Source organism: Heloderma suspectum, chromosome 2, assembly GCF_057233095.1.
Source record: "Heloderma suspectum isolate Gila_16-S chromosome 2, 16-S_ref, whole genome shotgun sequence".
Taxonomy (NCBI): Eukaryota; Metazoa; Chordata; class Lepidosauria; order Squamata; family Helodermatidae; genus Heloderma; species Heloderma suspectum.
This window is the reverse complement of record NC_139459.1, coordinates 232,951,845-232,965,766: the sequence shown is the minus strand read 5'-3', so window position 1 is coordinate 232,965,766 and position 13,922 is coordinate 232,951,845. Positions and strand designations below refer to the sequence as shown.

Sequence of the window (13,922 nt, the reverse complement as noted above, 5' to 3'; positions counted from 1 at the left end):
GGAAAACCAGTTTCCTCTGCCACAAGCCACTTGGGTATTCCTACCAAGCTGACCCTCAATACCCACACAACAAAGGAAAACAAAGGTCAACATCAGTAGTGAAACTAATCCTCCCATCAATGAGAGCACAGAGCTAACCTGCCAGCATACTCTCCTAGCCTACTGGCATCAGGAACAGCAAGAGGCTAACAGACAAACGCCAAGGGATTCAATACATTTTGAACAAGTGGGTCTTGGTTTATAAAAACTATCAAGTAGCCTCCAACGTTCCAGAACATTTCACCTCTCAGAGGAAAACACTGTTGAGCATGACCATGTAATTAATTCCTTCCTAGCCTGTCTCCGAAGTAAAAGGAGAGAAACTCGAGGCGTGTTCAGGGAAACTGTAACTTAGTTACCACCCAGAACTCCACTGAGGGAGTTCTGGCTCTCAGGCCAGCTGACGATCCCTCTCGGCTAGACGTTTCAGGGGCGACTGCTGCACCTTCCTACGTGTTTTGTATCCAGGCAACCCCGGCCGGGTTTTCTACATGTGCAAACAGGCAGGAAGCTCGTCCCCGCGGGGTGGGGGTGGGGGTAAGCGCTGGGTGCCAGGGCGCCGGGCTCTTCTCCCTCCCTCAACTCAGGCTGGCCGAAGCCTTCCTTCGTCTCAGGCACCCCCTCCCGTACCCGAAAGCCCTCTTGGCACAGGAGCCCGCCCCGCGAAGCCCTCTCCTTAACAACGCACATCCTCACCCTCGTCCGTTCCCTCGCCGGGCCCGTCCCTCAGCCAGACTACAGCCCAGCGCAGCCAGGCCCGTCCCTCAGCGAGAGGCGGGCTCCAAACCCGCGCCTACCGACCAATCGGAGCACACTCCGCATACTCCCTCGGCTAATCACAGCATACCCTTCTAAGGCGGGACATTCCTAGTCTTTCATACCAAGTTCCTCCCTCCACCCCCTCCCTTCAAGGTGCAATGGACGGGGCGGAATAGGGTGCGGAGCAAAAACACCGGATGGAACGCACCATCTTTGAAAAGGGGAGGATGGAACGCACCATTCGGAAAAGGTTCGGGGATAATACCGCATACCGCAAACACCGTTCCGCGAACTCGCCCCCCCCCCCCCGTGGAGGTGACGTCCAGCTCGCCTTTGTGTTCTCACGGCCTTCCACTGGTCAATTCTGTCACTGCAACCTGCTAGAGCCAATGACAAGGCGGAAGGCCGGGCGCGGTCTGAGCCAGAGGCAAAGTAGCTATCGGCGGGGGAGGGCGCGACGTGTCGGTGCCTGGCGCTTATCAGCAGAGCGCAGTGGAGAGGGAGAAGCTCCGCAGACTAGACGCGCTGTTCTCGCCTTACGCCGAACGGGCCTTTGCCTCGGTTTGGGAGGGGACCAGCATTTCCTAATGCGGGCCCGGCCCGGCCCCTGAACCTGTTTTCAGCGTGAAGGGCTGGAGGACACGGAACGTGCAGGAATGGGAATGAACGCATTATGCCCTTCCTTCCTTGAGTGTATCATCACCACCACCACCCCGCCTCCACGTCCGACAGCAGGAGAAGAAACGGTTCTAGAGCGGCGCGGGCTCCAGCCTCCGCTCCTCTGCGAGCCTTTTTCGGCTGAAGAGTGGGGTGAAGAAGCTATAAATAACCGAAGGTGTCAGAGGCTCCCAATTATTGATAAATATCGACGTCTGGAGTCAGCCAAAGGCATGGCCATTGAAATCAGTGGGCTTAGGCGCGCCTAGGATCCGGCTGCAAGGTTATGTACACTTCCCTAGGAGGAGGCTCACTGAAGAAAATGGAGCTTCCTTGGAATTATTCCACCCTTCTCCCTCCAAGGAGCTCAGGGTGGCATATCATGCATGGCGTCTCTCCCATCTCCAGCCATTTATCTTCACAGGGTCTTGTGAAGTAGGTTAGGCTGAGAGTGACGGGGCCAAGCTCACACAGCAAGCTTCATAGCTCAGTGCATAGGATTTGGCCCAGCGGCCACTTTTATTCTGTGGGAGCAGTGTTGCACAGATGTGTAGTATGGGGCAGCTCACATCACGTAGCTTATTCATGGTCTTCAACACTAAAAAAAAAAACCCTAGCAGCATACCAGGGAGAAAAGTTCTGCTCGGGCCGGTGCTCTGTTGTGCTACTTTTCTCCACATAGAGGTGTGTCCAGGAATGTGATCTGTGAGTAACAGTCTGAAATGGCAGTAGTCCATGCTACCACCTTCAGCTGCCTACCACACTAGGCCCTTGTCAGTCATCTTAGCCCCTAGCAGGTTTAGCTTTATATAATTAAAAGGTGTCGTAGAAGTTGCTTGGTTTGAGGAGCAATCCTATGCAAGATCAGACAGAAAAAAGGCCTACAACCTTTTTTCTGTTTAAATAGGCATAGGACTGTGCCCTTCATTTCCAATTGCCTCAAGACCTGAGAGACCACTCTAGTATTGCCAGTTATTAGAAACCTAGTAGCTAGTTTTCTTAATTTCATACAAGATACCATATTTGGGGGTATATGTGGGAATGTAACATCGAAAGACTGGAAGGGCAGCTCCAGTCTGGTCTACAAATGTGGCAGAAAATAGACGATACCATTTCAGATGGTGGGTCATATTTTGGAACCCCCCCTGCCAATAAAATACTCCCTGCAAAAAACATACCAGTGAGAAAGATTCTACTCCAGCCTGTTTACAGGAAATCCTTTACACAAAGAAGCATTTAAAAATGTGACCTACCATCTCCTACTTCATTCTGCTGCATGTGAAGACCAGACTCCTTTTGGTCATTGTTGATATATAACCCAATAACAAATGTTCCCCGGGTGATTTATGAGTAAAAAATTAAAACCATAAAATCTGAACATACATAAATAACTAAAGCAGAATAAAATCAGCAGCAGATAATTATCAGCATAGCACTGTAAAAAGTACTCAAACTATTTAAGGTGTTTGTTTTCAAAAATGTTTTCACCTGGCTGGCACCAAGGAGAACACAAGTGTGAAGGAGGCTCTCTGAGGACAACACCCAGACATTCCAGAACCCAGGTGCCACCACTAAAAAGGCCATCCCTCTAGCAGGGACCTGCTAGGCCCCTCATCTGACAGGGCTACACAGAGGATCTCAGATGTTGAACTTAGGGTTCGAGTAGATAGATGTGGGAGCCAGCAGTCCCTTAGGTTACCCCCCCCCCTCAGCCATTTAGGGCAGGGGCGCAAAACTTTTCAGCCCAGGGACCAAATTCCATTTCAGAGAAGCTCTTGAGGGGCACATTCCAGTGGTGGGTGGGGCCAAAGACAAAAGGGGGAGGGCCAAAAATGTCCCAAACAGCATATTGTAGCTCAAAGCTCCTACTGCCAGTAACTAAGCCTTACGAGAGGCATTTCAACCTTATTGCATAAAACCAGGAAATCACCAAATCAACAGTGGTTGGTGGAAGGGAGGCATGGACTTCCGGGGAGCCCAGGAGGGCTGGATTTAATGCTGCACCCCCAATTTAATGCTTTAAATGTTAATACTAGCACTTTGAACAGTGCAGTCTACTTGGTTGCTAGCAGATACATCTTCACTGAATTAAGAAATCTCTTGGAATGCTAAACAATAAAGTTCAGCACACTTTACTAGAGAGAAGGTGAGTTAGGTGGAGTTGGCAAGACATGACATAGGAATCTGATATTTTGAGTGGCTTTGTTTTCAGAGGTTTAGCCCTATGAATCTTCACTCCTATAAAGCACAAGTCTTCCCATGGAAAAGCTGACAGTGCAAAGGTGGCGCTCACCCAATAAGGGAGCATAATCAGTGGTGTATAAGTACAGAGCCATTGGCAGTACCTCCACTGTTTGGAAAGGAAGACTGGAAGGAAAATACTGAGATTAAGGCATCACAGAAGATAGTATGGTGTGGAGTACCCCAGTTGAATTAACAGAGCAAGCTCATGTCTTGGTTTACAATACAGATACATTCCCCCTTAAGCCATAGCTGTATAAAAGCTATGTTGGCACTAGCAGTTTTCAGTCTGTTTGCTACTTGTACTTGCACAAGGGGAAAGCCTACATTAAAAAGTAAATAATAAATCACTGCTTGCATTCTGACTCCTGAGTTTTTTAGGCAAAGCCATGTCTCTTTTTAAAGATAGGGACTTGCACTATTGCAAGTGATAGCGCATTTCTCAATATGTTTACTTGGAAGCAAGCCCCACCAAGTTCCACTGGACTTAGTTGCAGGCAAGTGAGTTCAGCATTGCAGCTGGCGGGCGCCATCACAGGCAGCTTTTATTGTACTCTCCTGGTGGGTCGCTCATGGACGTTTGTGGGTCCTTTTCATGACGTCGTCAACCTCCAGGGCATTGCCCCTTATCTTTTAGCATCAGCACTTTTTCTGGACATGAATTTACCTCACAATCACTAATTCAGTCCACCTAGCAAAAGGTAAACATCTAGATTCTAGAACCCTGGAACTTCACAATCCTGGAAAACCACTATTTAAGAACTCCCAATGAAAGTTCCCCTAACTAAAGTTCAATAGACTAAGAATGGGTACAATTGTGTAAATTCAGTAGACTGAGAGACACAGACTGTAGTCTAAGTGCTCAAAATAAACTTTGGAAAACAAAGAGCTTAATATGATAGTCTATGATTAGTCCAGATTATGCAGATATGACACATCCATGAAGAGACAGGAGGAGAGGACCACCACTCTTAAATGTTGTTACAACTATCTGCCTGATGTGTGGGTATGGCTTCTAACATTGCTCTTATACACTGACGCATGGTTTCTGCCGCTGTTTGCAAATGCGTATTAGAGACCAGACTCAGGTCACCTCTCTTCAAAATAAATGCAAATTATCTTATAGTATGTCACAAAGAGGCATCCTCCCCTTAGATCTCGGAGGCTTCTGCGTATTCAGTGCGCTGCTGGGTTGCTGCCAGCAGAGCGGGAAGAACAACAGGCAATTTTCACCTCTCCATCCTCCTTTTATAAAATTTTCCTCTAGACCGGCCTCTGAACCCATCTAGAGACAGTACATGGCTGGGGCTGCAGAGGAGATACCTCTCCTCCCCCATTTCCTCCTCTCCCCACCCACCAGAACGCCCTTTTCTCTCCCTCCAAGGCTGCTTCCTGAAGTTGCAGATGTGGCCAGCACAGTTCAGAATTTAAGAGGCCCTCTCCCAAGGTCATAGCAGTCTTCTCAGAAGAATCCTATGTTTCCTGGGGCATGCTCCAAGGGACCATAGGATTGCTCTCTATTTGTGGTAAGTTCTTACAATTTGAGCATGTGACTTTCCAAGCACCTAAATGCATTCCACGTAAGCATCTTTGGACGGCATCATCACAAACTTAATTAATAAATGTTTATCTATTGCACTGTATGCATATGCAACAGTAAGCTGCAGTTGGCCACAGCTTCTGAACATAAATGTGCATCCATGCAGAAAAGTACACAGGCACATTTGGTACACAAGACAGTCTACACACACAGTTGGTATGGAATTGTTTACATGCAGGTATTAGCAACACCAAAAGTTAGCGTACCTGGAGGAGTCATTAACAGGAATGCTGCATTTCTTTTGATTATGTCTGAAGTGGCCTTCCTGTCCTTTAAATGCTTTTCCCTACCTGTTACCCAAACTTCTCCCAATTCTCTCTCATCCACACGCTTCCCACATCCTAGTTTTCTATAAAACAGGGGACTAGCCAGTGCATTTGAAAGACATATACTTCCCCTTCAGTCCAGCGTTGCCTTGCCCTAAGCAGTTTTGAGCGTAACACCTCAGCACAACTTAAAGCAGCCTCTTGCACACAAGAGACATACTCTATGAAGTAGCAGCTGTCAAATGTTAGCTTAAAAACATACCACTGCTGTGCCTTTAGTCTGCACAAAAGTTATTGTCCTGGTAGTTAGGTTGTCATGCACAGCAGAAACCAACCTTTGGTAAGACTACCCAATGTTTGTTTTCTCCTAATTGCTCATGACCATGGTCTTTACCACAGGATTGCTAGAAAGGCACCTAGATAAAGACCTGATGTAATGCATTTATTTACCATATATTTGTATAGTGGAAATGCTGCTGATGCGACCCAGTAGCACAGGGGTAAGTAACCTTTTTGGGCTGTGGACATTTGGCAGTTTGAGAAACTGTCATGGGCATCACCAGAAATTGGCTGCTATGGGAGGACTACTTACCTGCTCGAAAGAGGTGGGAGTCCGAGTCCAACACACTTAGCAACTCCTTTGAACCCAATTTTCAGCAGCAATAGAAACCTATTTCACAGCAATTCCACCTTCCACTAAGAAAACATATTAATTTAAAAAAACAGAAATAGGGCACCTTGGCGGGCACCAAGGAAAGTACTGAGGGGCACACTGGTGCCCATGGACACCACATAGCCTACCCCTAGAGTAGTGGGTCTTGAACCATCAGTTGAGGACCAATGTGGCTTTCTAAAATAATTCCTTCCACAGGCAGAATCTTTCATACATGCCTATTAAGTGTCAAGTACTTCATAAGCTGTTATTACAGGTACAAAGCAAAATATACCTCCTGAAGCATGAGACAGACTCATGACCACTCTTTTGAATTCATACCTATAAAATTCTTGAATAATATACAAGGTTTTATTTGTATCATATGGCACTCGGACATAGTATTCAGATTTATTTTTTTTTAGAGAACTAGTAATGACCATATGGCAAGACATCCAGGCTAAGGGTCTCATGTCAACTGTGGCCCCTTTAAGAACCTTTTGCAGTAGCAGGGTGATCATGTAAAGGGATGAATAAGAAGCAATCTTGCCGAGAAAATTAAGCAGGACACATTTCTAGAAGAAACTGGATAGGTCTGACTACAGTAATCTCAGCTTCCTCCCTCCGATTCAATAATGCTAGCCTAATCCTTCTTTAGGATCAAGATAGCACAGCAAAATGTGTGCACAGAGCTTTTGCTGGTAGGAAGTCTGTGTGCTTAATTATGATAGTGTGTATTTTGTGTTCTACCTGAAGAAATACTTTTCACACTGTGGAATGTGTCTATACATTCCATTCTAGTTTTACTTTTGAACTGTGCAAGCCACTTAAATACTTGTTATTTTCTTAACCAGTACCATTGCAAAGTAAGCTTAGCAATACAAGTCTATTCTTGCTTCATGACCATGAACCAATGAAACATCTAACATTAAGCATCTGCTGCTCTGTCCGTTTTTACTAGTTAAATAAAACTAAAATGGATATTGTTTACAGAAGGCAACTGTTGACTAAAAACAAAAACCTTTGTATAAAAATACCTATTTCTGTACATACTTTTCAAAGGCTCACGCTCTTTGAAATGTGTTTATTAAACCAAGTCTTCAGCTATGAACATTTGACACATATCTTCTGCCAGCCCAATCATTAGGGTCAGGCCAAATGATTCATAATGACCAAGTTTGACATAAGCATCAGTGGGTAGGGAAAACTCAGATTTCACTGAAAAACCTGTATGGGAGCAACCTTATGTCCCCTAGACAGCATCTGTGGGGACACAGGGTTGTTCAGTTTCCTGGTTCTGAGCTCACGGACACAGCTCCGAGCTAGGAAACCATGCTCCCTTCATAGCCAGCACAGAAAGAACCATGCTGGCTGCCTCTCCGTGCTCAGAAACCTGAGCACAGAGACTGGGGAAAGGGGGGTAGTGCTGGGGAGGGGATCAGGGAAGCTGCCTTCAGCAGTTTCCTATGCTCACCCCAAACCTCCTTCCCTCCTGCTCCAAAGCCCTGCAGCTAGACAGGAAACACCACCCATCTAGCAAAAACACAGAGCAGCTGAAGCACAGAGGTGAGGGTTGCCTCAGTGCTTCAGCCGTCCTGCATTATGATACTCAGCAGCTTTGCCAACTCTCAGCATAGGATTGCGCCCTAAATCTCTTTATAGACGCTGTCGTCGGCCAGAATCCTACTATCCTATTACAGAAAGTCATACTCCACCCATCCTTCTGAAAAAGGGGAAGTTATCTTCATGGCCAAGTTTAAGAATGCCTTCCTTCCAGGAGCATCAGTATATGGCACCATTTAAGATTACCTTAGTAAGGGCATTCACTAGAGGAGGGAAGAAGCTAGAAAACTGAACATTGAAGATACCCCACTGGAAAATGAGTGTGTAAAATGGGACAAGAGACAACACAGTACAGCAGAGACAAGAGATTGGAGAAGTTTACTTCTGAAGTCCAGTTTAGATTTTAGTCTCATTCTTTCCAATGGCGGACAGACATGGGCATGCCCTAATTTGGGCAAGCCTAATAAGTGAAGGCAGGAATTATGACTGGTTGTCATCCTCATGTTCAATTATGAGATGTTCTGTTGATTCTTTTTATCCGTAACTGCTCACTGCTATAAGTGTTTTAAGCAATGACAACCTGGGTCTAAAGTCACTGAGCAGTGCAATATTCATCTTGCAAGATTTGGACTCTCTGGAAAACTCTTAGCGACACGAAGGTACTTCATACCCACTGCTGAAACAGACCCTGAAATCCTTATTTCAGCCCCAAATCTTCTGGTTTGGAGGCACTGCAGTCCAGCTCTGCCAGTCTTACTATATTGGCAAGATCTGTTCTAGGACACTTTTGGAAGACTGTGGAATTCTGTCTGGGAATCTTACATCAAACTCAATAATAAGATCCCCCCGCTGGTTTGGACTCTTGGGAAATGGAAGGCCTTCTCCAGGAATTCTTCGCTTCATTCCAGGTTTAATGACATCCTTGAATACCATTGGTATGGATCGACCATCTAGCGTTGGTGTGTTCACAGTGCAGCCACACAGAGCCTAAATAAAAACAGGGAGAACAGAGAAGTTAGTACACTTTTTTTCCTGTAGAAAAAGTAGCTTCCTCTAGAAAATCTAATTCCCATTAAACCTAATGAGGATTTCAAATCACAATTAGAGTTGATGAAGACATGGAAAAATGTTGACAGAACTGAGATGAACTCTGAATCTACACATAGAATCACCACCCCAGGAATTCCCAGTTTGTCTCAACTCATATGTTCCTGTAGGATGAGATCTGCTTCCTCAAGTGCACTCCCATGAAGTTCTGATAGTATCTTGATGGGAGTATACTCTTAACAGCTATTCAATAATGTGACAAGCATGCTTATAATATGCATTCTTATTAGATACTGAAAAGGTGCTTTTCAGTATCCTACCTTTTTACTTTTACTTATTTCAAAATACAGTAATTTAGGAACTTTGATCATTTGTCACTAACAAGTCTGGCATTTCCATTTACCTCACGGAGGCTGATCTTGGCTGGATATACAATATCAGACCCGTCTCTCTTAAAAGTGCTGTGCGGCTTGTCCTTTAAAACAAAGACAATATCAGCTGGAATGTTGTTTGGTGTTTGGTCTCCTTCTTTAGGGAATGTAATCTTAGTTCCTTCTTTCCAGCCACGTTTGACTTCAATGGTTAGAATCTTATCCTCATTACGTGTGCTTTTTCCATCTGGACTGAGACGTTTGTGAGAAATTTTCATTTTCTTGGTGCATCCGCTATAAATCTCCTCCAAGGATACTCTCAACTCATGGGTGATGGGAGGATCTTGTTTCCTGCGCATGTTTTCATGGCCCCCACGAACTCGAGAAAAGCCAATGTTGCCAAAGTTTTGAAAAGATGTGAAGGGGTCATCCACATCCATGTCTTCATCTCCATTCCTCTGGACAAAAAAAGTATCAAAAGGATTCCGTCCACCAAAGAATTCTGCAAACATGGCATGAGGATCTCCATGAAAGGTGTAGGTGAATGAAGTGCCATTGGGACCTCCTCCACTGCAGCTGGGACCACCTCCCTTCAGTCCTGAAATTCAGGGAACACACAAATAAGCCTCTTGCAACAGTTACTCAACTATAATCTCTCATGTTACATTAGAAGCTCTAATCCTGAAAGCCTCTTTCCTTAGTATCCTTTTTACTTTGATATTCAAGTTGACCAAGTGTTAAGAGAATTCTTATTAGGATTCTAGTCAAATACTTTCAGTATGTTCCACGTCAAAGGGCTGACTTGCAGGCACCATAAAAAAGGTCAACTATACATATCCTTTCAACTGTTGCAACCTTCCTCCCCTCCATCCCCCCCCCATTCTCATCTTTGTTGTGTTAAGAACCCTACTGAACAAGTCACATCCATCAAGAACTATCCCCATACTTCACATTCAGTAGCAGTATCAACAATCAAGTCAACGTTGCTACAGACACAACACAACTTCAAAAGCTTATATAGGCCGAAGTGATGTAGAAACCAATAGATCTTCATAATGAGCGAGTATTATTTGAAAACAGTTCTACCGGGAAAAATATTGTAATGCACAGGTTAGCATAAGAACGTGCTAGAATATTCTAGCAGCTACTAGAAGAGTTTTGTAGCAAAGGCTCCACCTATCTTAGACAGCCTGTCATGCAGCCCAATTTATACAGGGAATATATATTACCAACACACATTCACAGGAAGATGTTTTATCATTTACTATGAATGCAAGCAATACAACGCAAGCCAGTACAGAAAAGCTCTACAAACGTAGCACAATTTGAATAAATAAATTAAGGACTTCTATTTCATGTGTTACATGCACTAATCTGCCGCAGAAGGGGATGATGTGCTTCAAAACAAGTACTCCACAAACAAGCCATACTGTGTTGATGGGAAGTATATACATAAAGCAAGCTTTGTTACTGTAAAAATCTTGACAGATCTTTGGAGTACGAATCAAGAAAAAAGCCTACACCTTCAAAACCCTCCCCTACTTATCCTCCCTGCCCAAATGACAAATGATTTCCACTTGAATTCAAAGTAGGCTTTCCAGACAAGAAGAACCTGTAAGATAATGGTGGATTTTTGAGGAGTGACCTTAATCCAATCAGAACAATTCAAAGATGGCAACTCATCTGGCCAGTTTCCAGGACGACAGAGTAAAATAACTTGTTCTTTCTTCTTCCCTACTTTCCCCTCCCTTCACCTTTCTTGGGAAACCAGTCTTGGTAGATTAATTGCTGAACTGTCGTTCCGACAGCCACTCCAAAGATAAACGCTTCCTAACAACTCTAAAAGTCTGAGTGAACCATCAGAAACAGCGATTTCACCACCACCACCCCGGAAGATATTATCTCTTAAGGGTGCGTGCAGATAGGGGAGAGAGTTATGACCTAGAGAAACAACAGGGCACGATTTGAGGGCACTTATCGAGGCAACTTCGGCGAAAGGAAAGAGAGTAATTGGGCTTAAATGGGCTATGAAATATTCGAATGCTCGGGCGAAAACCATTCGAGTACACCGGCCAGACTCCGATCACGAACTTCCGTTTTAGTTTCCATCTATTCCAAAAGCAGGAACCCCCTTCATTAGTCAAAACAAAGTCTTGTGACCTCTTAAAAACAAACACTTATTCTGGCATAAGCGCTTTCCCAAAACTGCGAAAGAGGGGATCTCTGCATCTTGCCACTTGCGTTAGAAATCGACTTCCCCCTCTATCTCAGGGCTTTTCCAGGTTTCTACACACACGCCCGACGGAGAGAAGAACTGCTGCGCTGCCACGTACATTTACTTGGGAGTAGATCCGCTTGGTCTCCGCGGGACTTACTCCCAAGTAAACAGAACCGACTGTTCCATCCCACGAGTTTCTTCCTTTCTCCCTCCCACCCAAAGACCCCCCCCCTTCCTCCTCCACCGAACTCCACGCACCTTCCTCGCCGTACTTGTCGAAGATTTCGCGCTTCTTGGGGTCGCTCAGCACGTCGTACGCCTCGGCGATCTCTTTGAACCGCTCCTCGGCTCCGGGGTCCTTGTTCTTGTCCGGATGATAACGCAGCGCCTGCTTGCGATACGCCTTCTTAATGTCGTCCTCGGAGGACCCGCGGGGCAGGCCCAATATGCGGTAATAATCTTTCCCCATCGCCGCTCACCGAGGACTCACCAACCTCTTTGCCCTGCCGAGCTGTAGCTCGGCAGCAGGCGCTTCCCCTCCGTATTTATATGGCGGGCGGAGGAATCTTCCAGAGCTTACCACAACATTCGCCGCCCAAGCCCCGCCTATCGATTTTGCTTCCGCCAATCGCAGCCTAGTACTCCGTACTCTCCACGAATGAGGATGCGGCGTGCGTCACACACGGTAGGGAAGTAACGGTTGCTGAAAGCCCGCCCCCTGCCTTAATGGGGAGGGGGAGTTCGCTGCGCCAACGGTTCTCGCCCGCCCGGGTTCTAGCCGAGTGCCTTGTCGAGTCAGGCCAGGTTAAGGGCTGTGGCTGCAGGGGGATGTTACTGTCACTCTCCCATTAAAAACTTCTTGGTGTCGAATCCCGGAGTCGTTGATGCTCAAGTATGTGTGAGGGAGGAACGCCACCCACAAGCCGCGCCCCCTGGTTTGCTGTCACCTAACCCAGGCAGCCCACAGCGGGCATGTTGATATATTACATTTTAGCTCATCCTGCAGTTGTACAAGGCTGAAGTTTCGCTTCCCTGGATGGTTAGAACAGTGGTCAAGTATACCGAGGAAAGGTTTTGAACTACAGACCTACCATTTGCTACAGCAAATGCTATGTGTGACCGGTTAGCGAAACCACAAGGTTTCTCCTATGACAAAGTAACACTACAGGTGGTTGCACCTATGCTACCCACCAACACATCAGTCAACTAACCACAGTTTTATATATCCCGGCTGGCCCATCGAAGCTGAAGGACAAGCAAGTTCCAAGTCACTCTCGACGCAACCCTATGCACATAGTGGGTGAAAGACATTTTGTTGCCTGGGGCTGAGAAGCAAATCCCCACCCCCAGTCAAGGTGCACAGTACCCAGGGTCAGTCAGGAGTAAGCATGGTTGGGTGCTTGCCAGGGGCCCACACTCCAGCAGGGGCCCACTGACAGGAGCCTGCTGGGCTTGCTCCTCCTCTTTACCATTGCCTGCTTGTTCACCTGCCTCTTGCTCTGGCCCAGACAAAGGAGGAGGAGCAGATACTACCACTTCCTACTTGCTTGCTGGCTCTCTGCCTGTCAAGCAAGCAAGTGGTAGTAATAATGAGAAAGAGGAGGAGGAGCAATAATAACTAATAACAATGATGGTGAGAAGGTCTATTTGCTGAGGGAGGAGGCCCATTGAAGCTGTCTTGCCTGAGAGACCTCAAAAACCTGGAGCTGGCACTGATACTACCCAAGTTATTTTGGCACGAGGCAGAACATCCCATAAATGCCTCTCCCTGGCAGTATAAATACAACAAAAATAAAGTTAAAAACTAACAATTATCTACCCTTTCATTAGTCCAGCCAAAAGATCACAAGAATGTGCAAGCCTTTGAGAGCTACAGATCTCTTCATCATGAAAGATGTTACAAAAACCAGGGGGGGGGAATGGGGGGGGGACCGGACTTGATGGTGAAGCCAAAGCATCTGCACGTTCTGAGTCTGAAAATGAAGTGGGGAGGAGGGGACTGCAAATAATCCAGTTAGGCTCTGCAGGCCATGTGATGGTTACTGACAGGACATGGAGCTGCCCCTAGGGTTGCTGGGTGCAAGAAAGGAAAAAAATGTTGGATTTTCCATTTCTGAAAAAATAAAATTCTGCTATTGCTCAAAAGTGTTTCCATCCTGGGAATAGCACACAGGCTCGTTTTACCAGTGGACAACAGAAAAAAACTAGGCAGTCTTTATATTAAGAAAGCTGAAGATAATTTTAGATGTTTAAACTAAGTCAATTGAAGCCAAAAAGCAGGTAGTAAAGCCATTATACTAATATGTATTCTGGAATTTTTATTATGTTCAACATGGCTACCTTTGCTTTTTCTGACATTCAAAATCAGCTGCCTGAAGCAGCCACCTCATCCTGCCTAATAGTAGTCCTGTGGCCCTGCTTTAGTCCCACTGTATTAAGTGGAGGTTACTCCTAGATCTGCAGAGAGCTGCACCCATCCTTAAACTCCGATTGCTGCTGAAACCCTCTG

The 13,922-nt window shown here is 45.9% G+C and overlaps 2 protein-coding genes across 5 annotated transcripts in view; both read right to left on the bottom strand.

Moving 5' to 3' along the window:
* Nucleotides 1–808, bottom strand: part of GIPC1 (GIPC PDZ domain containing family member 1) — a 52,425-nt gene extending 51,617 nt beyond the window's left edge. For all 4 annotated transcript variants that reach the window (XM_084838468.1, XM_084838470.1, XM_084838469.1 and 1 more), the window contains exon 1: nucleotides 736–808. The gene's annotated coding sequence lies outside the window, so the exon portion shown is untranslated. The remainder of the gene's footprint in view (nucleotides 1–735) is intronic.
* Nucleotides 809–5,451: 4,643 nt separating this feature from the next.
* On the bottom strand, nucleotides 5,452–11,933 carry DNAJB1 (DnaJ heat shock protein family (Hsp40) member B1). Its single transcript, XM_084838467.1, has 3 exons — nucleotides 11,672–11,933; nucleotides 9,228–9,793; nucleotides 5,452–8,764 (listed from the first exon to the last, which is right to left on the bottom strand). Exons 1-3 carry the CDS (start codon nucleotides 11,880–11,882, stop codon nucleotides 8,534–8,536), a joined length of 1,008 nt encoding a protein of 335 aa, XP_084694593.1. The 5' UTR covers nucleotides 11,883–11,933; the 3' UTR covers nucleotides 5,452–8,533.
* Nucleotides 11,934–13,922: the final 1,989 nt, after the last annotated feature.